Raw genomic sequence first — 27242 nt, 5'->3', positions numbered from 1 at the left:
CTGCCTGGACGGGAGAGCACGCTCCTGCCCTCGCCTTCCTCTGAGTCAGACTCGGGGAGCTTCATCCAGTCTTCAGTGGTTTCAGAAAGAAAACAGATTTGTTTTAACTTTTTATTTTGTATTGGGGTATAGCAGATTGACAATGTTGTGAAAAGCAAAGGGACCCAGCCATACATATAAGAGTATCCCTTCTCCCCCAACTCCCCTCCCATCCAGGCTGCCACGTGACACTGAGCAGAGCTCCTGTGCTCTGCAATAGGTCCTTGTCAGTGATCCATTTTCAACACAGCAGTGTGTACACGTCCATCCCACACAGACTCCGGCTGGGAGACAGCAACAAATACGAAGTAGAGAGATGGGTGCCTGGTTTAGACTGGCGCTGTCTTGTATTTCTGAACTCAGGGGATGGCACTGGGGGGAGAAAATGAGGCAGGTTGGCACACAGGCAGCTCCCAGGTCCCCTCTCAGCTGTGTCTTTCCACCCGGCCACATCGACGTGCGATCAGCAGAGGTGTCTTCCTTATTCTGATGATCCACTGGCCATCATTCTTAGATTTTAGAATTACTGTGAGTTTTCATCTTTTTTGGTATGTCTTTATATGTACTTAGGGTGGAAAGCTGGGAAAAGAATTATTGCTGGCACAAGATGTGTTATTCCTAAATAACTGAAAAGAATTGTTAGCTTTATAGGGTATGTGTTATTGCATTTTTGGATGAAGAGCTTAAAAGTATTTATATCACTAAAAAAAGTCAGTTGGTAACACATAATACATATTTTATGACAAAAATGTTTTATTCACTAGGAAACATTTTGATTAGTGAAAGGTCAGTAAAGATGGCATTTACTGACTTCAGACAGATTTAAGAATCACACTCTTCTCTTTATTGTAAATAGATTCATTTTCCCTTCGTGATTAAAATTCTGAAAAACCCCAATGCAAATGAGAAAATATGCACAGCAAAGAAAAGAATAAGAACAAAAGCAACACCAGACAATGCCAGACCCATAATACAGATCAAGGTCAGTGTCCAGCCGCACCGTCAGGTCAGTATGGAACCAGCCCTGGAAACCCTACCCTCAAAAGGGAACCACGGGAGAGACGATTTTTGATTATCTGAGACAAATTTGACACGTGGGAGATGTATTCTGGGTAAATGACTTGGAAGAACAGCCTCATGTTACCAATGAGAATCTTTTATGCTGTGAGCAAGTCTGAACCATGAGACGCCTGTATAAAGGGCATGACCCTTGTCTCTTCAGAGAGAACTAGAGAGAGAACGAGAGAGAGAACGAGAGAGAGAACGAGAGAGAGAACGAGAGAGAGCACAGACAGAACCAGGGGAAGGCCCAGCACAGGAGCAGGTGAAGTTAACCCACCTCCTCCCGTAGAAACAGCTACAGCCACACTTCACCAACACAGGGGCAGCCGGGAGGAGGGCAGTCACAGGGCAGGGAAACCGGACCACAAGCCAGACCAGAATCCACCTTTACCGGAGAGTGTCAGTGGTCACTCCAGACCATGCAGTTGAGGCAGAGATCAAGAACTCAGATCGACACCTCCGAGAACAAAGGCCCTGTGTCCTGGGGTCTTGAACGCTCTGGTATCTGGCTTGCAGTTGATGGGAAAGGGTTTCCACGAGCATCGTGCCCAGGCCCCGGTGGGCTCTTAGGAGCCCTCTGGGAGGACAGATCAGGCCACGTGGCAGAGGATGGAGGGAGGGCACAGGAGGGGCCAGCAGTGAGGGCGGCCCCTCCCTCCCTCCTGCAGCGTGCTGTTTAGGAGCCACTAGCGCATGCCCAGTGCGGTGCAGCTCAGTTGCTCAGGCGTGTCCAACTCTGCGACCCCGTGGACTGCAGCCACCAGGCTCCTCTGTCCATGGGATTTTCCAGGCTAGAATACTGGAGTGGGTTGCCATTTCCTTCTCCAGGAGATCTTCCCAACCCAGGGATCCAACCCAGGTCTCCTGCGTTGGCAGGCGGGTTCTTGACCGTCCAAGCCACCAGGGAAGCCCTTAGGAGCAACTTCAGAGGAGAATTCTCTGAGGACAGGTGTGAAGAAGAGACAGAGGAAGTGCCTCATGGTGATGGCTCTATAAGGAAAACTGAGACTACGTCTCTCTTTAATTCACTGGCTACTCTCCTGAGTCCATGTCAGATTCACAAGACAAATGCCACTCTGCTGTCTGCAAAATGCTCGCCGCTGGGGGAGTCTTACTCCCTTGAGCCGCCACCAAGCCCAGCCCCACAGGACACCCTCCAGGCAGCAGAAGACAGCAAGAGGAGGAGCGCCCCGCCCGGGGCACAGGGTCGCAGCAGGAGCACGGCTGAGTTTCCAAAACAGATCCCACGGAAACCTTTCTCTTGCGACTCGTGGAAAAGTGTTTCCTGCGTCTGCCAGTTCCTAGAAGCGGACTAATGACTTGAACTTTCAGGATTCCTTTATAAGGAGGTCTGTAACTTAGAATCTATATCGTCCTCAATGATGCTGACCTTCAGGTCACAGCAGGTAAACTTATATGCTTGAAAGCTTAGGGTGGTGAAAGTTCAGGGAGGAAGCAGGACCTTTTAGTACTAAAGGACTTAGATGAGAACCTGCGACAGGGTGAGAGAAAGGTCAGGAGAAGTGCGGACCAACGGCCGGAGGTGGCGAGCGTGGAGTCGTGATGAAATTCAGTCAGCTCTGGATGCTAGCGAAACGCAAATGCCCCTGTGATACCAGGGGTGAATCGTATCATCGCTTTCTCCCAGCTCCAAGCACCAGACCGTGTTCCCCTTTCAAGGAGAGCAGACCCTGCCATAGAAGAGAATGGTTTGGGTTTTGTTGTGTCTGATGAAAAAGAGAAAAGGGCGGTTAGCGTTAAATGTCTCCCAGGATGGTGAGGACTTTTCCATGCCGACAACCCCACTGGCTGCGACTGCCTGGGTGCCATTTTCATCCACCTCCACAAAAGTTTTATGGACGACTTTTGACAGGTACAAACTGGGCCTTGGAGAGATTCCAGTAAGGTCAGCCTTTGTTTCATCAAAGATATCCGTGATGCCCATGTCTTGTAGAATAGGGTTGAGATCGTAGCTGTCTTCCAGGGTGAACCGAGGGAAGGAGACAGCTACTCTTTTTTCTGACATATTTTCTGAACTGCTCCAGGACACGAGTTTTTCGTAGGTGATATTCCTTTCAAGCTACAAGAGGAAGAAAATCATATTCAAGGTCAGATGATGAGCTTGCAAAGGATGCCCTATACACTTCAAAGGGGGGCCTGAATCTATTTCCACCGCTGGTAACAATCCTCAAGGTCTCTGCCTCAGAATCCTCTGATTTCATTTAAAAGTCCTCCAAGAAAATCTCTTTCCTCTTTAAAAGATACCAGAAAATTTGGATTCCTCTGTTCTTTGGTGTCTGACAGGTTAGTGTTCAATGCTCAGCAAAGCTCATTAGATTACATCAGGTGAGCTTGGCCAATCCTTAATATTCTGAAGTTCAACCTCCTCTTTATAAAACAGAGGTAATACCACTGGAGTTTTGCAAAGATTAAGCAAACTAATGTATGTAAAGTACTTCCCATAGTACGGCTGTGCTCAGTCACTCAGTCATGTCAGGCTCTCTGTGGCCTCATGGACTGCAGCCCACTGGGCTCCTCTGTTCATGGAATTTTCCAGGTGAGAACAGTGGAGTGGAGGGTCATTTCCTTCTCCAGGGGATCTTCCCAACCCAGGGATGGAAGCCGCGTCTCCTGTGTCTCCTGCACGGCAGGCGGGTTCTTCACCACTGAGCGCCCTGGGAAGCCCTCACGTAGCGCTGGCACATGATAAACTTGGAGTAAGAGTTATGGTTCTCATTGTCTCCCTGTTCTCCCATATCCCTGTATTTCTGTCTCACTTTCTCTCTTCCCCACCCCCACCCCACCAAGCTGGACCTTTATTATTAATTCCTACTTCACAAGTAATCTGCTTCAACATCAGCATCTCCACTTCTGTCCAAGCACGAGGACCGAGGAAGAGGATTAAGCTAAAGGAACGCTAACTGAGCTACAGCAAAATAGTGTGAGAAGAGGCCAGACGTCAGGATATTCAGGAAAAAGGAAAAGTTACTTCATTTTTGCAATTCTCAAGTTCCTCGGCTTCCAGATCCCTTGGTCTGGAAAAATAACTGCAGAGAACCACGAGATGAGCAAAAAAAGTCCTATCCAATGTTTTTGGCATTCGTTCTTTAGTTCTCGACAAATGAGAAATAAATATCTCATGAATTCAGATTCGTATGTATTCTCTGATTCTCTGATAGCCCAGATACCATCCTTCCTCAAGATGATATGATGAAATATGGTGTGTGTGTGTGTGTGTGTTAGTCGCTCAGTCGTGTCCGATTACTTGCAACCCAATGGACTGTACCCCACCAGGCTCCTCCATCCATGGGATTCTCCAGGCAAGAGTACTGGAGTGGGGTGCCATTCCCTTCTGCAGGGGATCTTCCCGACCTAGAAGTTGAACCTGGGTCTCCTGCATTGCAGGAGGATTCTCCACCATCTGAGCCACAAGGGGAGCCCCAAAATATGCTGTCGTCATTGATGCTGAGTCGCTCAGTGGTGTCAGACTCTTTGCGCCCCCTTGGACTGCAGCTGCAGAGATGTGCAAATGAAGACTTACCTCTTCCAGGGCCTTCAGGTTGTCCGCAGAGCCGGACGGCAGCAGCACGACCATGTCAAGCTTCCCCTTTGTGTACGGAAGCTCCAAGATCTGCGCCTTCAGCTCGTCCACGAAGCCGATTCTGAACAGCCCGTTCTGGTTCATCATCTTCACATTCTTCTTTTCACTCTGAGGCAGACAAGGTAGAAAGTCACAGCATGGCCACAAGAAGCTCACAAACCCACACAGTCCCCAACTTCCCTGAAATCACGGTCAGTCCAGGTGAGAAGGGGCTTCCCCCGAAAGTTCAGAGCCACAGGGGTCCAGTCTAACAAAGCCTTCTGCCCACTGACCAGGTGGCCCCTACTTTGCCAACATCCCATCTTTCCATGGTTTTGGTAGGTTCTTCAGCTCCTAAGACCCCTTGTTGGTAGGATGTCCATCCAGGTGTCTACCCACAGCCTCTCCAGCTGAAACCAGCCCTGCCAGCTTCCTCGTCCTTACCTGCTCCACCCCAGCCTCTGGCCTCCCGGGATGCTCTATCCCTACTGGCCTGGATGGCCCCACAGAAGCATCAGTGGGAAACTTAGTTAAATGCTAAGCTTCTGGGTACTAAATAACAACTCCTGCCACCTGGGCTTCTGCCAGAGGAAAGGGCACCGTAAGCCTCATGACAGCCTCACAGTATGCGGCAGGTCGCCAATGGACAGAGGAGCACGTGCCATGCTGGAGAGAAGAGCACAGCTGTTCTTGTGCAGAAAGTTAGAAAATGTAGAAAAATAAACAATTGTACACACCATGTCTCTCTCCTGGCATTACCTATGCTGATAGATAAATGTATGTTCCCTACTGGGTCTCTTTCTATGCATGTATAATACTCATATATAGTCATAAGTCACATACAATATACAAAATACAATATATATAATACTGATAATGTATATTTGCTCTTTTGAAGTGAGGACACAGGTTTTTGAGGCAAATACACACGTGAATCGTAACGCATGAGTTTGGCTGAGTAACCTACGCATTTTTTCCCCCTGGACTCCTAAGTAGGACTATTAATAACACCTATTTCCATAATGTCATTTTGGGGAAGAAATGAAATAATGAAGGAAAAATGCTCAGTGCAGCACCTAGCACAAAAATGCTTCGTAATCTTTAGGCACTGATTTTCATTAATAACCAAATGCTCTTGTAAACGCCAGTCGTAACCCAGAGACCTAAGTTTAGATGTGAGTATACATACTGCCCATCATTCGGTGGAAATTCTGAGTGAATATCTAGAAAACAGTGCTCTGGTACCTCACTTAGAGAGAAAACGGCATCAACTGTGTTTTCGCAGTCAAAATATTTCTCCCATTTGGCCTTGAAGTAGACAGCATTCACCAGCACCAGCACGGTCTCACTGTTGATACTGTCCTTGCTGAAGAGTTCCTTGATTTTACCTAAAAAAAGTTTCCAGAGAACATCCCAAATATGAATTGTAGCAAAAGTATTCAAGTAGACAGATTTTTAAAATGCAGTTTAGTATTCTCAGGACTAAAGTATGTCTCATCCAGGAAGTAATCCAAGAAAATTGGTGGTGGTTTAGTTGCTCTCGTGTCCAACTCTCGTGACCCCAGGGACTGCAGACCGCCAGGCTCCTCTGTCCATGAGATTTCCCAAGCAAACAAACTGGAGTAGAAAGCCAGTTCTTTCTCCAGGGATCTTCCTGACCCAGGGTTCGAACCCAGGTCTCTTGCATTGCAGGTGGATTCTTTAACCAACTGAGGCACCAGGGAAGCCTAATCCAAGAAAACTAAACCCCCAAAAAAGTCAGATTGAAAATATCCTTCCATTTTTGTTGAACTCAAATTTTCACTACACACCACCACCACTCCTTCACTCAGAAAATATCTGTAAATCTAGGTAAAATTTGGCAAGAATTAGGATCTTATTTCTATTTCCCTCTGAATAAACAGGTTCTATTCACCATCTTTCTACTGACCCTTAGAGAAACATGGAACTAATTGGCCTCCAGCTGACACTGTACTTGGCTGGAAGGCATCTCACCTTTATGATGGAGCAAAGGGCCAGAAATAAGTACCCGCAGCATCCAAGCACTTTAACTGTTTGACACCCGCACAACAAGCTTTGGACCCAATCCACACACGTGAGCATCGGATCCCGACAGACCCGTGATCTGCAAAGCTGGGCTGACTTTTTCTTTTAAATGGAAAAGAACACCACCTCCAATGTGTTGGGTCTTTCTTACCTTGGGATTGAGATTCAACCCAGAAGTTAATCTCTTGCCTGGATTTTTCACTGTCTTTCCGAAAATCAACACTTTCGACCGTTGTGTGGTAAAATTGAATCACACCATCTAAGTATTCCTGATAAATTGAGATAAATGGAAACAGTGACATAAAACCATACAATTATGCTAATAGTTTAGGAGTGAAGCAGTCGTGAGAAGCCTAATGAGAAAGAAGTGCCCAGTCATTTATACTGGGTGCATGGGGTCTCTATCTACCCCCAGACTTAATTACACAGAGACATTTCGTTTCCTGTAGTGTTAATTGAGGGTGTAGAATGCTTATTAGGGAGCAGTCCACGGTTAAAAGGACACTAGGTTTCCCACCAGACCTGGACATCCCATGTGTGGAGACTCACAGCCCAGCTGGTAAAGAATTTGCCTGCAGTGCAGGAGACCCCAGTTCGATTCCTGAGTTGGAATGGAGGAGGTCATGGCAACCCACTCCAGCATTCTTGCCTGGAGAATCCCCGTGGACAGAGGAGGCTGGTGGGCTACAGTCCGTGGGGTCGCAAAGTGTCGGACACAACTGGGCGACTAAGCACAGCACAGGACAAATAGCAAGTAACTTTAGAGCCTTTGCTGTAAAATGCTTTAAGTTTTTAAGAATTAGAACACTGATTAATCGTACTGTACAGAGTTTCTATTCACAGTGATGAAAACGTTTTGGAAATAGGGTAATCATTACACAACACTGTGAATACAACTAATGCCACCGAACTGCATACTTAGAAAAGGTTAAAATGGCAGTTTTTATGCTATAGATATTTTACCACAATTTTAAAGAATTTTGTAATGTAATATACCGAAATCACTGCTGTGAGCATTTTTAATAAGTGAGTTGTGTTTTATATGAATTTATATTTCAATAAAGCTAGTTTAAAAAAAAAAAAAAACATATAAAATCTCATTTCCATTGTAAGAGAACATACTAATTTTGGTCCAAGAACGCGACCCCGCCCCTGAAACACGCCCCTGACGCTCGTGGCCCGCCTGTGCATTGGTCACGCCCACTCACGCTCACTGCGGCTCACTCGCTCTCTCTAGTGGCGAGAGAGGAAACTGAAGCCCGGATGGTTCCAAAGCCTTTAGCCACAGAGACAAGACTTGCGCCTTTTGGCTCCAGTCAGTCTCCTTCGGCCACACTGCACCGCATCTTAAAATGAGTACAATTTCATAGGCATGTGGCCTGATCGTGGCATAAAAGGGGGTTTTAGAAAAGCGCCTTGAGCGGTGAGGGAGGGACCAGCTGGGAGAGGAGCTACCAGTGCCTCTACCGGGCACCGTGAGTGGGAAAGACCGTCAAGGTCACAGGAGAGAGCATTCTTACCAAACCCACACGAGCTCCAGGCCTGCAGAGGCTGTTCGTCACGTGGCCCTCCGCTCCCCGCCCACTCCCATCCGTCAGGGGGCCTCCTGAAGTGTGCAAGTGGAAAACTGGGAGGAGGGCGACAGAAGGTGTGGGGGAGAGAGAGACGGGTCCTGGACATCCCAGCGCCACCTCCTCCTGCCAGAGGTTTGGGCTCTAGACAGCAGGGGAGAAATCCAGCTCCCTGATGGTTTTGAAATATAAGTCAAAGGGTGGTTTTAATCAGCAGCCACGCCTAACTCACCGGGCAGATTGGGAATTCTCGCTCCCCATAAAGCCTGTTGGCAATACTCAGGGTGTAATCGACTTTGATCCTGGCTAATTTGGAGAGAAGCTGCCCGAAATAGCAGCTGAGCAGTCCACTCTCATCCTTTGAAGACTCGGTCTAAACAAAGGAAGAAATAAAACGTGATCTTAACTAAAACGCGTTAAAGCCTCATAAAGCAAGCTGTCATTTCACTTTGTTACCAGGTGGGGGAGCAAGCGGAGAAGAAGCGAGGGACGGAGGGTGGGCGTGGTCCCTGTCCTGGCTCCCACGTTGGATCAAGATCAGGCGGGAAATACGAAAACGGGGACCCCACAAAGCACACTGCATTTTGATGAGTGTGCCTTGTTTTCCTCTGTTTTCAAAAAGAGTCAAGAAAGAGTCTTAAACTTCCTAACGTAGGAGGATATACAAACTGGAGAATATCTTTACAGTTCCTGGTATAAGACAACCCATACAAACCTTCAGTGTCAGTACAGACTCCAGCAGGAAACAGCAGAAGTGGAGAGAGAGTCGTGGGGAGCTGCTTCCCCCACCCCATCCTCCTCAGCCTAGCTCCACCCTGGGGAACCGTGGCCTGTAAACCTAGGTGAGTGCTGGGACTATGGTCTGAGCTTCTTGATCCTAAGCAGAAGATTCTAGATCCTACTCTTTACAGCCAAGGACACATAAGACGCATAATCAGAAAGGAATTGGGTCATTTGGGATTATTGCTGCGGCTGTGGCTGCTGAGGTCTGCCAGGATCTCAGGAGGAGAAAAGACTGTGGTCTCACACAGGACAGGCCGGAGGAGCACTTTGGACGGAGGGGCAGAGTTCATGGTGGCCCACCTGCAGGGTCAGGGACCCCGTCACTTCCTTCTGCCCTTCCAGGTTGCTGTCAGCAGGCACTTCTTGCTCTGCTTTTTTCAGACAGGGATCCGGCTCGTTCCCTTTATTCTGGGAAAATTCGTTGAAGTGCAGTACCTGCGCGAGAGTGGAGATGGGGTCTTTCAGACCACACAAACAGCAGGAAGTCTGAACAGCTTCAGAAACATTTTTATAACGTGGCAATGATAAGGATTACAGAGTTAAACAAAATAATCATTAACAGTTTAAATAACGGTTTAAAGAAAGGTGGCAGCTGGGGAAGGACAGGGTGGGACAAACTAAGAGGGCAGCATGGAGGCAGGTACATCCCCTCCTGTAAATTAGACGGCCGGTGAGAATTTGCTGTCTGACACAGGGAGCTCAGCCTGGGGCTCTGTGACAGCCGAGAGGGGGGGATGGGGGGGAGGTGGCAGGGAGGTTCAAGAGGGAGGGGACAGTGTACACCTGTGGCTGATTCATGTTGACATTTGGCAGAAACCAGCACAATATTGTAAAGCAATTATCCTCTAATTAAAAATAAATTTTAAAAAAAGAAAGGTACATGTTTCTTTTGACTCAGGCTGTGAAGTGGAAGGATGGGAAGTAAACAGAATGCTATGCCCCTGCATTTAAGAAAGAATGTAGCCAAGCTAAAAGATTATCAAGGCATCCGCAAGTCACACTTGGCTATGAGATGGCCTGGATTGACTAGAAGTATAAAATACACATCAGATTTTGAAGACTTAATATGAAAAAAAAAGAACATAAAATTTTTTATTTAAATGTTTTAACTGATTGCATGTTGCTATGATAATATTTTCAAGGTATTGGGTTAAATAATATATATTATTAAAATTAGTCTCATCTATTTTTATACTTTCTTAGCATGGTTACTAAAAAGTTTTTAATTACATATGTGGCTTAGATTATATTTGTGTTAGACTGTGCTGACCTAGAGCTTCAAATCAGTACAGCAGAAGATAAGTTATCCAGAGCTTTGCAGAAAGATGGGAGACAAGGGGGGCATCTGGCATCGTCATGGTAGGTCTGCTGTGACACTCAAGAGCCTGGAGAAGGAGCATCCGAAACCTGGCCTGGAGGATGCCGATTGCAATCTAGCCGAGTGTGGCTAATGGAATAAGGGGGGTGTGTGTGTGTGCGCATGGACACGCTAAGTCGTGTCCGACTCTGTAATCCCATGGATTGTAGCCTGCCAGGCCTCTCTGCCTATGGGATTTTACAGGCAAGAACACTGGAATGGGTTGCCATTCCCTTCTCCAGGGGATCTTCTGGAGAAGACTGAACCTGCATCCCCTGCATTGGCAATCAGATTCTTTACCACTGCGCCACCTGGGGCGGAGTAACACACCAAATAAAGCACATGAATAAAGTCGAATGACCCCGCACACCTGCTGCCTCAATCCAATAATTCACTCTTTCGTTTTAGGGACACGCTGTGCTCACACTTAGCCTCTGCACTCTGGACTAGATCAGGCAATTGTAAGGCCGGCCTCAGGAGCCTGTGGTTTACTGGAGGGCATTCATTCGTTCTACACATTTGTATTGGGTTGCTGCTCTAGGACAGAGTCCTGCCCGCTGAGAGGTTACATTCTAGTGGGAGAGGGATGAAATAGTAATTAATTACTCTAGGCGGTATGTCAGAAGATGGAAAATGCATGTGGGGAAAGCAGCTGGGACAAGAGGGAATCTCACAGTGTTGGGGGTCAGTATGCAGCCTTAAGGGGCTTCCCTGGTGGCTCAGATGGTAAAGAATCTGCCTGCAGTATGGGAGACCCAGGTTCAATCCCTGAGTCAGAAAGATCCTCTGGAGGAGGGAACAGCTACCCACTCCAGTATTCTCTTGCCTGGAGGGTCCCATGGATAGAGGAGACTGGAGGGCTATAGTCCATGGGGTCGCAAAGAGTAGGACAGGACTGAGCAACTAATACACACTCGCACATACACACACACACACAAACACATGTAGCCTTAAATTGAGAAATCAAATTCAATCTGTTTGAGAAAGTGAACTCTGATCACAGTCCTGAAGTGGAGATTAAGTTCTAGATCAGTCACCTAGGGGCATGGGATGGAGCAAAGGCCCTAAAGCAGGAGTGGGTGTGGATTTCCCAAGGAAGGGGTGGGGGGTCGGTGTGGCCAGAGAGAGGGGAGGCGAGGGAGAGAGAGTCACCAGGTCACCCAGAACCCGGACCCCCAAACCCTCACAGGCCATTGCAAGAACTCAGGCTTCTGTCGTTAGGGAAATAGAAGTCCAGGTTTTGAGCCAACAGGAAACAAGATCTGACTTTGGTTTTAAAGAATCTTTCTGGCACCAGGGCTGAGAACCCTGACAGTGGAAGCAAGGCCACTCGTGAGGAATCTGGATCCAGGCATCAGGGAGGTGGTGGGGAGGGCCGGAGTCATAGATGTATTTCAAAAGAAAAGCCAGCAGTCCTTCCTGACAAACTGGATGTGAAGTGAGAGAGAAAGTCAAGGAGGACACCAGAATCTTTCACCACTGGATACATAACTGGTGCTTAATACATTTTTATTTAATGGAATGAGTGAGAGAGAAAACACACGCACATATTAAAAAATACTGGCAATATTGGTATCAATAATTATATAGAGAAAAAGCACCAGACATGTAGACAGACAAGGGCTTCCCTGGTGACTCAGTAGGGAAAGATCTGCCTACAATGCAGGAGACATAAAAGATGCAGGTTGGATCCCTGGGTCGGGAAGATCCCCTGGAGAAGGGAATGCAACCCACTCCAGTATTCTTGCCTGGGAAATCCCTGGCGGGCTCCAGTCAGTGAGGTTGCAAAGAGTCAGACACGACTGAGGTGGCTGAGCACGCACGCAGACAGACAGAGACAGGAGAGCAGCTGTCAGGTGAGACGCAGCAGGCGTCCTCAGGGAGCCAGGGGCGCCCCTGAGCCTGGAAGTACGGTTGGATTGAAGAGAAAGCAGGGCGTGCCCCATAAATGAAAATGCAGTTCCCAGCAACCCCGGGGCGCAGGGAACAGTCAGGCTTGCCAAGGGATCGGGGCCGACTCTGCGCCCGGACGCGGAGCGCGGTCCGCACCTGGTCGATCTGGCGCGCGCTGCCGCTCCTGGCCCCCAGGCGGACCATGCCGAGCGCGGCCGAGAGGCTCAGCGGGCAGAAGAAGATGTTCTTCCGACAGTCATCTGTGCTGATCTTTTGGAACAGATCAAAGCAAAACTTGGTATTTGCTGCGATGAGAGAGTCCATTGTGAATCTGATGACACTCTGAAACCAACAAGAAAACAAAACAAAAGAGAGAGAGAAACGATCCTCAGGGCACAGTAGGTAAACAGCTGTCGCTTTAAACACCCAAGATACAACCATACACCATTAGTCACCGTGTCATTAAAAACTGGAAAACTAAGGTCATTATCCTCATGGTATATACATGGAGATGTGGATATTGATACTGACTCAGATAGAGATCTGTATTCATTAAGCGGTGTGATCAGTTTCCTGGGCCTGCCGTAACAAATCACTGCAAACCGGGTAACTCAAATAACAAAAAATGGACTTTCCCACGGTTCTGGAGGCCAGAAGTCCAAAACCAAGGAGTTTTTCGGAGACTCTGAGGGAAGATCCGTCCCATGCCTCTCTCCCAGCTCCCCTGGCAGCAGTCCTCGGCTTGTAGAGACATCACTCTAACCTCGGCCCCCAGCTTCGCATCGTGCTCCTTCCCGTGTCTTCCTTGTGTGTCACATCCGGACACTCGCCTTTGGTTTAAGGCTCACCCTAATCCAGCACGAACTCACCTTAACTTGTTTACATTTGCAAACCCCCTACTTCGTATAAGGTCTCATTCACAGGTACCAGGGATTAGAGTTTAAACATATCTTTAGAGGAATTCTACTTACTTTGTTGTAGAACTGCCTTTAATTAGGTAAATAAAGTCAAAGGCTACCATTTCCCAAGGTCAAGTTGACCACCAAGGTCATTCCAACTCCTTCACCTAAGTGTTTCCTCAGTTCCCTCCCCTCTGTGTTCTACAACGTCGGAAACGTCCAGCTGGTCATCCGGGGCTGTGTCCACTGGAAAATACTCACCTCCTGACTCATTCCACATGCAGCCTACAGGACATGGGGCTCTGAAGTCAGTCATTGGCATTGTTCAAGATAATAAGCCTTGAAAGATCTTGGAGGTTTAGAATTCATTAGTGGTTCTAAACCTTGCCCACCAAAAGTCTACTCCAGAAGACTCAAGAGACTCTTACGAAGCCTTCAGCTTGGACCCATCCCTCTCAGATGAGCTGTCCTTTCTTCTGTCTTTTTGCCTGTGACTACTGTGGTGTTCCAGGATGGAAATGTAAGCCCTCTTATTTGTGTTTTTACCACTAGACATGAGGCCCACAGTAAGTGTTAGGCAATAGTTACTGCATCTTTAGCATCTTCCCAGTTTAGACCTTTATTAAAATTTTTTTTGCATTTTTATTTCGTTGACCATACCATGCGGCATTTGGGAGTTCCCCAACTAGAGATGGAACCCGAGCCCCTGCCCTGGAAGTGCTGAAGCCCAACCAGTGGGCCCCCAGGCAAGTCCCAAGTATGGACCTTTTTAGTCTATAAACCCTAATTCAAAAAGATAGCATTAGGCAACTTTTTAAAACTGTGCCAGATGTATGTTTTATATATATTAGCTTTAATCCTACTCTGCAAGTTAGATACTACTGCTGCTGCTGCTAAGTCACTTTAGTCGTGTCCGACTCTGTGCAGCCCCATAGATGGCAGCCCACCAGGCTCCCCTGTCCCTGGGATTCTCCAGGCAAGAACACTGGAGTGGGGTGCCATTTCCTTCTCCAGTGCATGAAAGTGAAAAGTGAAAGTGAAAGTGAAGTCGCTCAGTCGTGTCCGACTCTTAGCGACCCCATGGACTGCAGCCCACCAGGCTCCTCCGTCCATGGGATTTTCCAGGCAGGAGTACTGGAGTGGGTGCCATTGCCTTCTCCGAAGTTAGATACTATCACTCCCTTTTTAGAGATGAAGAAACTGAGGAATTAAGTCCCACTTGTGGACTTCTCTGGTGGTCCAGTGGTTAAGAATTCTGTTATCAGTGCCAGGGACACAGGTTCGGTCCCTGGTCCAGGAAGATCCACCATGCCTCGAGAAACTGGGCCTGAGAGGCAATGACTGTGCCTCTGCCCCTTGAGCCTGTGCCCCACACAGGAAGCCGCCTCCACGCACGGCAACCAGAGACTGCCTGCATGCAGCAACGAAGACCCAGCACAGCAAAAGTAAATTAATCAATTTTTTAAAAACTTCCACGGATTTATCCAGATTAAGTGCTCCCTCTACTATATTTACTATTTCTGCTGCGTCGCCCCTCAGTGTAGGGCCTGCTGGCCACACACATGCCCACTGCACACGCGCTTCCTCCTCTCGGCCTGCTGGCCACACGCACGCCCACTGCACACGCGCTTCCTCCTCTCGGTCTGGCTTTGGTCCATGTTTAATGTCACATTTTTTTTTCTGCCAAATTTGTCCATAACTGTATTTCTCATTTTGTGCTATTAATACTGGGTTCCGGTAAGGTACTTTCCAAGAAACATATGTTCCTGGTGCGTCTGGAAATTCAGTAATGCCTCACACCTCAGAAAGCTAAACTTGGTGTGTTGAAAAATATCTTCACCTCCAACACATTCTGCCTATAAGCACAGCTCATGTAGTGACAAGTCGACTAAAAGAGTAGAGAAATCAAATAAATTTTAAAATATCTGAGTTGAGGGGATTCACAGGCTTTTGTTAAATCATAAAATTTTGGATAAAAAATAGCCTTATGTTTTTTAAAGCCTTGGCTGTACAACCAATGTTGATATTTGACCAAAATCTTTGGAATGGGAACTTCCCTGGAGGTCCAGTGGTTAAGACTCTGCACTCACAACGCAGAGGGCGTGGTTTCAATCCCTGATCAGGGAACTAAGATCCCAAATGCCACATGGCCTGGCCAAAAAAAAAAGTTTGGTATCAAGGGAGGGGAAGGCCATGGCCATTGTGGCTATTTATTCCCTGCTATGAAAAGAAGATTTGATGCAGACAGTATTGAAGAGGAAAATGGACTTGGATTAACGACTGAATGATCCCAGCCCAGCCCTTGGCTCCCAGCTGTTTGCACAGCTTCACCTTGTTCCCTGGTGTGGATGTGGCCCAGAGTGAAAGGGCGTTGCTTTCTGGCATGACAACGCACAGACCTCAACAATTAGTGTCTTACCTGCTTTAAAAAGAGCAGAGTTGTTCATGCCGGCCACTCCCTTCTTCCCCAGATTCAAAAAAAAAAAAAAACCAGGCCGGCAGAGGTGAGGGAACCTGTACACAGTGAAACACTGGCGGGGAAAAGATGAGGCTGAGCCCTCCCCCTGCCTGGGCCTGTTCTCACTGAATGTACTGCTTTGGGCCCTCGTTTCTCATTCTGGAATTGTCTTTACTCTGTGAGATGCAGAGCAGCCCCACCCCAGCCCCACCCCACCACCACCACCAAACTCTCTCTGCCCATTTGTGCGTAAAGAACAAGGAATCTGGATTTCCCTGGTGGCCCAGTGGCTAAGAACCTGCCTCGCAATGCTGTGGACCAAGATCCCCCGTGCCACGGAGCAACTGAGCCCTTGTGCAACTGCGGAGCCCACAGGCCACAAGTGGGGAGCCCATGTGCTTCAGTGAAAGATCTCACCTGACACCACCAAGACACAATGCAGCCAAATAAAGAAAGAAATATTTAAAAAGAAAAGAACATGGAATCTGCACTCAATTTTGTGAACTTTGCATAAGTTCCCTAATGTGGCTCCAACTACCATCTTGTCCTCTTTCCCTGAGCATTAACCGAGTTAGCTGTGATAGCAAGAAAAACTGTGACAAACCTAGAGAGCATATTAAAAAGCAGAGACATTACTTTGCCAACAAAGAACCGTCTAGTCAAAGCTCTGGTTTTTGCAGTAGTCATGTACAGATGTGAGAGTTGGACCATAAAGAAGGCTGAGTGCCAAAGAGTTGATGCTTTCAAACTGCACTGAAAAAGACTCTTGAGAGTCCCTTGGACTGTTAGGAGATTGAAAGAGTCAATTGTAAAGGAAATCAGTCCTGAATATTCATTGGCAGGACTGATGCTGAAGCTCAAGCTCCAGTACTATGGCCACCTGATTCGAAGAACTGACTCATTAGAAAAGACTGTCATGCTGGGAAAGATTGAGGGCAGGAAGAGAAGGGGACAACAGAGAATGAGATGGTTGGATGCCAACCCTGACTCAATGGACATGAGTTTGAGTAAGCTCCGGGAGATAGAGAAGGACAGGAAAGCCTGGCATGCTGCAGTCCATGGGGTCCCAAAGAGTTGGACAGGACTGACTGAACAGCATCAACCCTGTAGGCTAGTTCTAAGCCTCCACAGAAGGCAGCATAGCTTCGCACCACCTCCCCTCCCAAGGCAGAGATGAAAGCGTAGTAAGAGAAGAGTGCCCTGAGAGTGGCAGTGCATACTGATGACTCTGTGTGAGCATCTATAATAGGGAGAATCCTTCTGGCTTCATGTGAAAGTGAAGTGAAAGTCGCTCAGTCTGTCCGACTCTTTGAGACCCCATGGACTTACATCGTCCATGGAATTCTGCAGGACAGAATACTGGAGTGGGTACCCTTTCCCTTCTCCAGGGGATCTTCCCAACCCAGGGGTCGAACCCAGGTCTCCCACATTGCAGGCGGATTCTTCACCAGCTGAGCTACAAGGGAAGCCCAAGAGTGGCTCAGTCCTGCGCAACTCTTTGCGATCCCAAGGACTGTAGCCCACCAGGCTCTTCCGTCCATGAAAGTTTCTAGTCAAAAGTGCTGGAGTGTGTTGCCATTTCCTTCTCCAGTGGATCTTCCTAACCCAGGGATCAAACCCGACTCTTCCACATTGCAGATGGACACTTTTACCCTCTGAGCCACCTGTCTTTATACAAAACTCTAAACTATGGAAAACATGAACACTGAATAACTTAATTAAATGGCAATCATCTTCTGAGGGTTTTTTTTTAATTCTACAATTAGAAACTGGCTAAATCTGACAATAATCTAATGTTTTGATAAGCAAGCGTTTATGAAATTCTCCCACTGGCTTAGTCACTGAGTATGAAAAGATAAACTGAACAAGACAGTTTCTGCCTTTGAGAAATCCACACTCTATTGCAGAACAGGCTTCCCTGGTGGCTCAGCGGTAAAGAGTCCACTGCCGATGCAGGAGACTCAGATTCAGTCCCTGGGTTGAGAAGATCTGCTGGAGAAGGAAATGGCAACCCACTCCATTATTCTTCCCTGGCAAGTCTCATGGACAGAAAAGCCTGGCGGGCTACAGCCTTGGGGTCACAAAGAGTCAGAGACGACTGAGCAACTAACACTTTATGTGCATACATATACATATTACATATTTTATTTTAATTCTCTTGATTTGTTAAATTGACGTGTAGTTGTTTGCAACGCTGTATTGCTTTTGGGCGGATAGCACAGTGATTCAGCTATATAAGTGAATTATTTTTCAGGTTCTTTTTTCTTAGAGGTTACTACAAACCTACTACTACTACAAGCCTGTATGCAGGTCAGGAAGCAACAGTTAGACCTGGGCATGAACACAGACTGGTTCCAAATTGGGAAAGGAGTTCGTCAAGGCTGTGTATCGTCACCCTGCTTATTTAACTTATATGCAGAGTAGATCATGCGAAATGCCAAGCTGGATGAAGCACAAGCTAGAATCAAGATTGCTGGGAGAAATATCAATACCTCAGATATGCAGATGACAACCCCCTTATGGCAGAAAGTGAAGAAGAACTAAAGAGCCTCTTGATGAAAGTGAAACAGGAGAGTGAAAAAGTAGGCTTAAAATTCAATATTCAGAAAACTAAGATTATGGCATCCAGTCCCATCACTTCACGGCAAATAGATTGGGAAACAATGAAAACAGTGACAGACTTTATCTTGGGGGGCTCCAAAATCACTGCAGATGGTGACTGCAGCCATGAAATTAAAAGACAATTGCTCCTTGGAAGAAAAGTTATGACCAATCTAGACAGCATATTAAAAAGCAGAGACATTACTTTGCCAACAAAGATTTGTCTAGTCAAGGCTATGGTTTTTCCTATGGTCATGTAGGGATGTGAGAGTTGGACTATAAAGAAAGCTGAGCGCCGAAGAATTTGTGCTTTCGAACTGTGGTGTTAAAGAAGACTCTTGAGAGTCCCTTGGACTGCAAGGAGATCCAGCCAGTCCATCCTAAAGGAAATCAATCCTGAATATTCATTGGATGCTGAAGCTGAGACTCCAATACTTTGGCCACCTGATGCAAAGAACTGACTCACTGAGAAAGGCCCTGATGCTGGGAAAGATTGAAGGCTGGAGAAGGGGACAACAGAGAATGAGATGGTTGGATGGCCTCACTGACTCAATGGACATGAGCTTGAGCAAGCTCGGGGAGTTGGTGGTGGACAGGGTAGCCTGGTGTGCTGCAGTCCACGGTGTCGCAAAGAGTCGGACATGACTGAGTGACTGAACTGAACTACAAAATATTCATTATATTTCCCCATTGGGTCCTTGTTGGTTGTCTATTTTATATGTAGGAGTGTATATACATATATAACTTTTTAAAGTTATATATAATTTTAAAATATGCTCTAAATATATCACTAAACATGGCAATTCATTTTTAGGCGTTGCAAGTTTGTGTTTAACACAAGAGCTAAGATTATACTCAAACATCAAGAGTAACTTATCACAGTGAAATTTGGCTCCAGATACAAATAGGATATGTTCCCCAAACATTAACAGGAAGTACTTTATATCTAATCTAGAAAAGATCCACCACACACGAAGCTTCTGTTTGGCTAGGTCTAAACCTAAAGGCTGGTTGCTGATGTAAGCTGCCACTTAATAAACTACAACTTGAAAAACTTGTACATAATTTACCTCAGTCATCATTATCTTTAGACTTGAAACAACTTTTTAAGAGAGAAAGGTCCCTCAAAAATCTATTCAGCTCAAAAAATTAGTACTACCTTCACCCATGATGACTTTGTAATAACAGCTACCACTTCATTTGAGCCTTCAATGTGACCCACATTTCATAAACGTTGTCTGTAGTTCTCAAAACATCTCATAAGTCTAGAAAGTATCTTCATTGTACATCCAGCCATTGAGTGATGCAGCTGATGTTCACACCAGTCAATTCAGCCCAAGTTCAAAGCCTCCCTCTTTCCGCCTGCACCTCGCTGCCCGCGGTCACAGGTAACACTCTTGCTCCAGAGCAAAACTGAATACTCTATAATGACCTATATGGGGAGAGAATCTAAAAAAGAGTAGATATAAGTATATGTGGGGCTTCCCTGGTGGCTCTAGTGGTAAAGGACCCACCTGCCAATGCAGGAGATGCAGGAGACCTGGGTTCGGTCCCTGGGTCAGGAAGATCCTCTGGAGGAGGGCATGGCACCGCACTCCAGCATCCTTGCCTGGAGAATCCCATGGACAAGGGAGCCTGGTGGGTTACAGTTCATGGGGTTGCAAGGAGTCGAACATGATTTAGTGACTAAACACCACCACCATGGCTGGCAGGAGGTGTTTTGGGGACTTAAATATTAAATTATGTAAGTCAGTCTGGATTTGAGATAAAAGGGTTTGCAGTCTTGCAATTCCAATCTACATTTATGATGCATTTACACAGATTTCAATGCAATGTGGAAAAGATTTTCCAGCAAATATTCAATCTAGAGGAGAACTCCTGGGTAGATCATAGGAGTCTTGGAAGGACAGACAAACAAATGCCTGAGTTGCCCAAAGGCAGAGAGGTCAGTTCAGAACAGCCCTGATGGGTGCCATTCTGGGTGGTCCTTTTCTACAGCCCAGGTCCCCGCTCAGAGACATCAGTAAAACATATACCCGCTGGAGGCATCTCCCTGCCATAGGGTGTGTGGTGGGTCACTTGGTGTGGCCATTTTTAAAAATGATTTTTTCACTGGAATGTAGTTGATGTGCAATGTTGGGTTTGCTCCAGGTGTACAGCAAAGTGAACCAGGTACACACACATATATGCTCGCTTGCTAAGTGGCCTCACTCGTGTCCAGCTCTTTGTGACCCCATGGACTGCAGCCCATCAGGCTCCTCTGTCCGGGGATTCTCCAGGTAAGAATACTGGAGTGGGTTGCCATGGCCTCCTCCAGGGGATCTTCCTGACCCAGGGATCCAATCCATGTCTCCTGCACTTGCAGCCAGATTCTTTACTGCTGAGCCACCAGGGAAGCCAGCCATCGCTGGTGCTACTGAGCAAGTTTAATTCAGGGAAAAAAAAGATGTCACTTTGATATCAATAACAAAGTATCATATTTTTCCCTATTGTACTTCCCAGGTAAGTGACTTGTTATTTACCTAACAAGTAACGAAGTAGAAGAACTTTGATTCTCAAATTCAAATCTGCTGTACAAATGGCAGAATATCAGTAATGAGGTACTTCCATCTGCACAATACACTTTGGGGGGTTGTTTGTTTTTTATTTTTGTTTAATTTTTATTGAAATATAGGTGATTTTAAATGTTCTGTTAGTTTCAGAAGTTCAGCAAAGTGATCCAGTTACGTATATACATATATCTATCTATTCAGGGGCATCCCTGGTGGCTCAGATGGTAAAGAATCTGCCTGCAATGCAGCAAACCCTTAGACTCTTTTTTTATTATAGGTTATTACAAGATACTGAACATGGTTCCCAAGGCCAAACAAGTTCAATAAATTTGAATTTTGCTCTCACAGTACTGACAAATCAATTGCCTTTATTTTTCCATGTGCTTTCTAATCTTGCAACCATATGTATATATGAAACATATTTATATTTGTTCACATGAAGCACACACATTTGTATATTTGTTTCCCTTATCACTCTGTCTGTTTTTTATATTTCTATCTTTGCTTCCATGGCTTCCCAGGTGGCTCAGTGGTAAAGAATCCACCTGCAGTGCAATTCTTTACCACTGAGTAAAGATCCCTGGGTTCCATCCCTAGGTCAGGGAGACCCCCGGGAGAAGGAAATGGCAACCCACTCCAGTCTTCTTGCCTGGAGAATCCCACGGACAGAGGAGCCTGGTGGCCTCCAGGCTAGAGGGTCACAAGAGTCAGCACAGCTTAGCAACCGACCACATGGTCAGCACGGTCAGCACGGTCAGCACCGGACCACACACTGAGCACACGTCTTTGCTTCCAAAGCATAATGCTCTTGAGGGTAGGTTCCATGTTTCTATTCATCTTTGCATCCCATCATAAAGAATGATGGCATATATGAGCACTTGCTACATTTTTATAGATTTATTAGCTATCATTTACTTCTTTTCCATTGCAAGCAATTCTAATGCTTGAAATATTAGATGATAATTATTTCTTATTAACTGTATACATTCTGCAGGCAGCTGTAATCAATAGACATTATACAATAGAATCAACTTTTGATTAATTTCCTACTATATATAAGAAATTATTCACTTATTAAAATATGATTTCCTTTAAAGTGAAAATTTTAAAGCTTAGACTAAACAGATTTTCTAACAACCCAAAACATTGAGTGAAATTATTCTTACCTATATAGAATAGAAAGAAAAAATTTATATCCCCAAATTATTCCATGACTTATAATTTTTTATAATTTCCACAAAGCTATTAAGAACCCAAGAATGAAATTCTAAGTTCACATAGGTGATACCATTTTACTGGAATAAATATAAAGCCTGGTTATAATTAAGTAAATGATAAACAATTCTTACACAAGAAATACTTGTGAAAGATACAGGTATTGCCACATTTACAAAAAATTCAAACCATCGTAAAACAAATTGTCCTGTTTTAAAAGATATTTGATTTAATAAAAATAAAATTGCACAGCCTTTGATTTCAATCAAGTCAGCTTTGGGTTTCGAGCATTTAATGTAAAATTCCAGTGCAATGTCCATCACTAAAAATAACAGGCAATGCGAGCATTTACCTTCTTGCCTTCAGAGGTGCTCCTAACAGCTGGCCAGGCGAGTTTCAATCCACACCCTGTCAGGAATGGAAATATATGAACTCTGCCCCTCCCACACTGGCATTCTTCCAAGTGCCATTTCGGCATCCGGGGTACAACTGTCATTGATTAATGACAAAAAAAAGAAACAAAAGAAACAGGAATGCGTGTCCCACACTTTTAAACAAATCCTCACACTCTGTGCCTTCAGCTACATTAAGCATTTAACTTACTATTTGTATATTTCCTTTGATCTTTCTAACTGGTTCTCTTTATAGAGACCTCATAGTAATAGCTGACCTGTACCTTTCAACCCAAACCCTGATACTAGATAAAGATGCAAAGAACCGTTTTACTTTATACCCATGTCTTGGATATTCTCTTATGCTTGAATTTCTATAGTTTATTCAAAACTTTTTTTTTTAACTATTACAAATGACTTTCAAAATACGCTTTAAGTTATTTTCAAAGTTTTGGGGGTTTTCCCTGCAGCATCTTTGGGGTGGGGGTTGGGGATTGCTATTTAATTTATCTACTTGAATAGTTGAATAACAACGGGAAGATGGAAATTATCAAGACCTGCTGACAGAGACGGGGTGGGGCAGAGCAGGGTGATGGGAGGTACATTCTAGAAATGAACTAGTTGGCTAAGAAACAAAGGACTGATCAATTCTGGACCAGTGTCTCCAGAAAACCTGTACAGCTTCCCTTCCTGCACTCTGTGACCTGCTCATCTATTTTGTTTTTATTTCCTCAAATGACTATAGACCCCAGTTGCTCCCACTTTCCTCCTTTTCTTTCTGTCTTTCCTCTTACCCTTCTTTTCTTTTTTTCTTCCTTATTGGGCTCCCAATAAAGCTTTTATCAGACAAATGTATTCCACAACTGAAAAAAAAAATAGTTTTGAAACTGAAATAAATAATTTCTGATGTCATTCTAGTCCTAGCATTCCACGACCCTGCTTTGTTTATGACCATAAACAGGGCAGTTCCTGAATAGGGTACAAAGGCTGTAACTATTAACGAGAGAGGAACAGTAAAAGCTTTGCAATCAACACAAGTTAGGGACAAAATAAGGACTCCTCTATGGCTTGGTTCCTTTTTTGACAGCTTTGTCTTCCTTTTCTAACTTCTTGTCAGACAACAGTATTATGTGAGCTCCAACCCAACAAATACAATTATTGTTTTAAATACAGGGAAATTTAAAAGAAAACTTTTTAAAATGAGAGTATTGCCTTTAAGGAGAATATACACTGTTGTATATGCTCTATGTGTTTGTAAACTTAGGTGGAGAACATAAGCTACTTAAGATGATGTATAAATTGGACAAGTGAAAACCACTTTAGAAGGTAAAATATCAACCAGTGGGAATCAGTAGCTCAACATCAACAGGGTCTCTCAACTCTGGGAAACACAGAACACATAAGTGCTGTTGCTTCCCTTTTGGTTTAACCCTTGGTAATAAGGACTGCTGACAGTTTACTTCAGCAGTGAGACAGAGGGAGGTAAAAATTTCAGTAAGTCCATAAAGTGAACGACATGAATTTACCCAGATAATGCCCAGCACTTTAAGAATACTTTATAATATGAGGTGGTCATATGTTAATTAGCTCCATCGTAGTGATTATTTCACAACGTATGCAGATATCAAAATATTTGCATACCTTAAATACATACAGTTTTTGTTTGTCAGTTATACCTCGGTAAAGCTGGGGAGAAAAAGAACACATTTTACACCCCAATATAACTGGGTATGTGAACCATAGGTCAGATCTACCTGCCCCGCCGTGGCCGTCCTTGCTTACTCACTTTTGCTGTGAATTGCCTTCATTTTTTCACTAGCAAATGCGAATGGATTTTTTTTCTCTAAATGTTTCCATAAACCTCTAAAACCATCATTTTTCAGTTGAGTTTGGTCGTTGGTTTTGATTTACAAGGGCTTGGAAAGTTTTAGCCTGCGAATCAACGACTATTTCGTGCAGTTGATCGGTAACTACTTCCTGAGATCGCTGCCCAGCATTGCCACGCAAAACGTGTGCTGTTGACATTCACAACAGGGTGATTTGTTTGCCCAGCTCCCTGGATCTCTGCCCAGCTCCAGTTTGGGTGCCTGGGCAGATCCAATGCTTGTTTGAATATCTTTCATCTAGGATTGCATCTGTTCATTCTTTCAAATAATCCAACAAAGATCTGGTTACAGATGACTGTGTCTTGCAACCCTAAAAAAGTTGGAGTACTGCGATTGTTCTATGGGTTTTTCAAGTAGCTCAGATGGTAAAGAATCTGCTTGCAATGTGGGAGATTTGGGCTCGAGCCCTGAACCGGGAAGATCCCCTGGAGATTTGTAATGATGAAACCCTCCACTGAGCGTAACTAGATATGAAGGTACTATGATAAATCACTAGAGGGGGCAAGAGAATTCGTTGAGCATCTCCACCATGTGTCAAGCACCACTTGGAACCTTCCATATGTAATTTCATGTGAGTGACTGAGGAAGGTCAGTCAGTCTCTAATACCAATGACTTATGGTGTCAGAGAATTAGGCTAGAGTTTGAAGGAATTTTGAAGGTCAGTGCTCTGTTCAAGGCAAGTTAAAGAAGTTTTTCTGTGGCAGCAGCTGTAAAAACAGGGTTTCATCAAGTGTAGAGTAAGATAACTTCACCTACATATGTAAGGATGCATCAAGAGTTATGTATGAGCCAATCAGTTAACCCTTTAGTAACTGGTCTTTTTCTGCCTGGAATGTTACATCTGGTACGGGGCTTCTCAGGTGGCATTAGTGGTAAAGAACCTGCCTGCCAATGCAGGAGACATAAGAGATGTGTTTTATGTCCCTGGGTCAGGAAGATCCCCTGAAGAAAGAAATGGCAACCCACTCCAGTATTCTTGCCTGGGAAATCCCTTGAACAGAGGAGCCTGGAGGGCTACAGTCCATGGAGTGGCAAAGAGTCGGACACAAGTGAGTGACTAGCACTTGCTCATCCTTACTTTAAATGATGACATATTATAATTTTTAAAGTCCATGAAAATCTTACATCCTTAGATACATAACCTCTCCTTACATAGAACAAATGTAATAAAAATATGCATCTTGGTTTGAACTTAACCTCAGACAAAATTCTAAGCTCCTTGACTATTGCAATAAAATAATGACCCAGACATTTATTTGATGAATAACTAAGTTCTGAGTGCCTACTACATGTCAGACACTGGGTGTACAATGTCAAGAGTGTGATTGTTCCTGCACCCATGACCCCTAATAAGTAATAAGGGCTTATTATCCAGACTGTATGACCTGTGTCTACAAGTAATGAACATTCATGGAGGGCCTTCCAGCTTCATTACCTCATTGAGTCCTTCCAATATGTCAGGGAGGGAGATATTATTATCCCAAGGTGATAAATGAGAAAACCAGGATTCAGGCAAGTTAAGGTGCTCAGTCATGATGCTAGAAAATAGCAGGAAGGTATTAGCACCCGCCTGCCTCTCTGATCCCAAAACTAAGATCTGAAACACATACAGCTTCAATACCAAGACAATGAGTCCCAACAGGCACCTCCGCCATCAACAGTTTGTCCCATCCAAGCACATACCTATAAGTCAGTGAGGACTGTCTCCAGCTAAAGTCTGCTCTGATGAAGTCAGTTCAAGACCAGACAGAGGAAGAAACAGCCACGTCTTACAGCCTGTGGAAATGACTAAGGATAGGTGTTGAACAAGTAATTCTATGTGTCTTAAATAATGACCATGAATCAGAATAATTAACCTATAAGACAGGGGTGAGGGGGGAGGGAGACCTACATCTGTGGTCATTAGAGCAATGAGTTTCAAATTAAAGTAATTATCTCTAATTCTGTGTTATCACTCCTTTAGAATAGAATATTCCACTAACACAGCCTCTCTTTACACAGTCTCCCACAGCCTATCATTCCCGGAAAACACAGATTACAGAGGAAGCCTTTACAAAGGGCTGCTAGAAAGTCTGGACTTTCTCTCTCTCTTTTTATTGAAGTATAGCTGATGTATACTATTATGTTAATTTCTACTGTACAGCACAGTGATATATAGCCAAAAAGCTTGTTCAGCTTTTTCCAGTACATGTTACGGAAAAACTCAAATGAACTTTTTGGCCAACCACATATATGCGTTCTTTTTCATATTCTTTTCCGTTACAGTTTATCACAGAACATGGATACAGTAAGACCTTGCTGTTCATCCCTTCTGTATATAATAGTTAACATCTGCTAATCCCAGACTCCCAATCCATCCCTCCCCCCCACACCCTCGGCAACCAGGAGTCTGTTCTCAGCGTCTGTGAGTCTGTTTCTGGTTCATCGGTAAGATCAGCTGTGTCTTATTTCGGACGTCACGTGTAAGTGGTGTCACACGATGTTTGTCTGTTCCTGACTCACTGCACCTGGTGTGACCGTCTCCAGGTCTAGCCCTGTTGCTGCAGACGGCGTCTTTTCGCTCCCACACGGCTGAGTAGTACTCCATCGTGTATCTGCGCCGCACCTTCTTTCCTGGACTCTCTCTCCCTCTTCCTTACTCTCCCTGAGCACCTTACAGAGCCCTTGAAGCGCTGTGAAACTGCGCGAGTTCACAGTTTGTGAATGTGATATGCAAAATCCACAGGGAATGGTTTTCATAGCTTGCCCCAGTCCACTCCCAGCAAACGGACTGAGAAGTTTCAACACCCTATGGTCTCAAGTATTAGTGAGTGTGAAGCAAGCAAAGTGTAGCTGAGAGAGAGGGCATTGCAAACACCATCTCCCTGACTCTGTGACCTGCCCAGCCGTGACTGCAGCGTCCAGGAA

General features: G+C 45.2%; 1 protein-coding gene across 6 annotated transcripts; it reads right to left on the bottom strand.

The window, feature by feature from the left end:
* Nucleotides 1-97: 97 nt before the first annotated feature.
* SERPINB12 (serpin family B member 12) lies at nt 98-26130 on the bottom strand. Of its 6 annotated transcripts, none has more exons than XM_086373730.1 (9): nt 22409-22454; nt 19449-19738; nt 12488-12673; nt 9382-9516; nt 8531-8671; nt 6879-6996; nt 5927-6069; nt 4643-4810; nt 98-3181 (listed from the first exon to the last, which is right to left on the bottom strand). In XM_086373730.1, the coding sequence occupies exons 3-9, from the start codon at nt 12653-12655 to the stop codon at nt 2777-2779; spliced, it is 1278 nt and encodes a 425-aa protein (XP_086229856.1). In that variant the 5' UTR covers nt 12656-12673; nt 19449-19738; nt 22409-22454; the 3' UTR covers nt 98-2776. The 6 variants fall into 6 exon arrangements, with proteins under 6 accessions (XP_086229856.1, XP_086229857.1, XP_086229858.1 ...); XM_086373731.1 differs by having other exon boundaries at nt 19512-19738; XM_086373732.1 differs by lacking the exons at nt 19449-19738; nt 22409-22454 and adding an exon at nt 26019-26130.
* Nucleotides 26131-27242: the final 1112 nt, after the last annotated feature.

This window comes from Bos grunniens, chromosome 24 (assembly GCF_055505025.1).
Source record: "Bos grunniens cultivar Pamir isolate PY7600 chromosome 24, Bosgru_T2T1.0, whole genome shotgun sequence".
NCBI classification, from domain to species: domain Eukaryota; kingdom Metazoa; phylum Chordata; class Mammalia; order Artiodactyla; family Bovidae; genus Bos; species Bos grunniens.
Note: the sequence above shows the minus strand (reverse complement) of the source record. Positions and strands in the feature narration are given on the sequence as shown.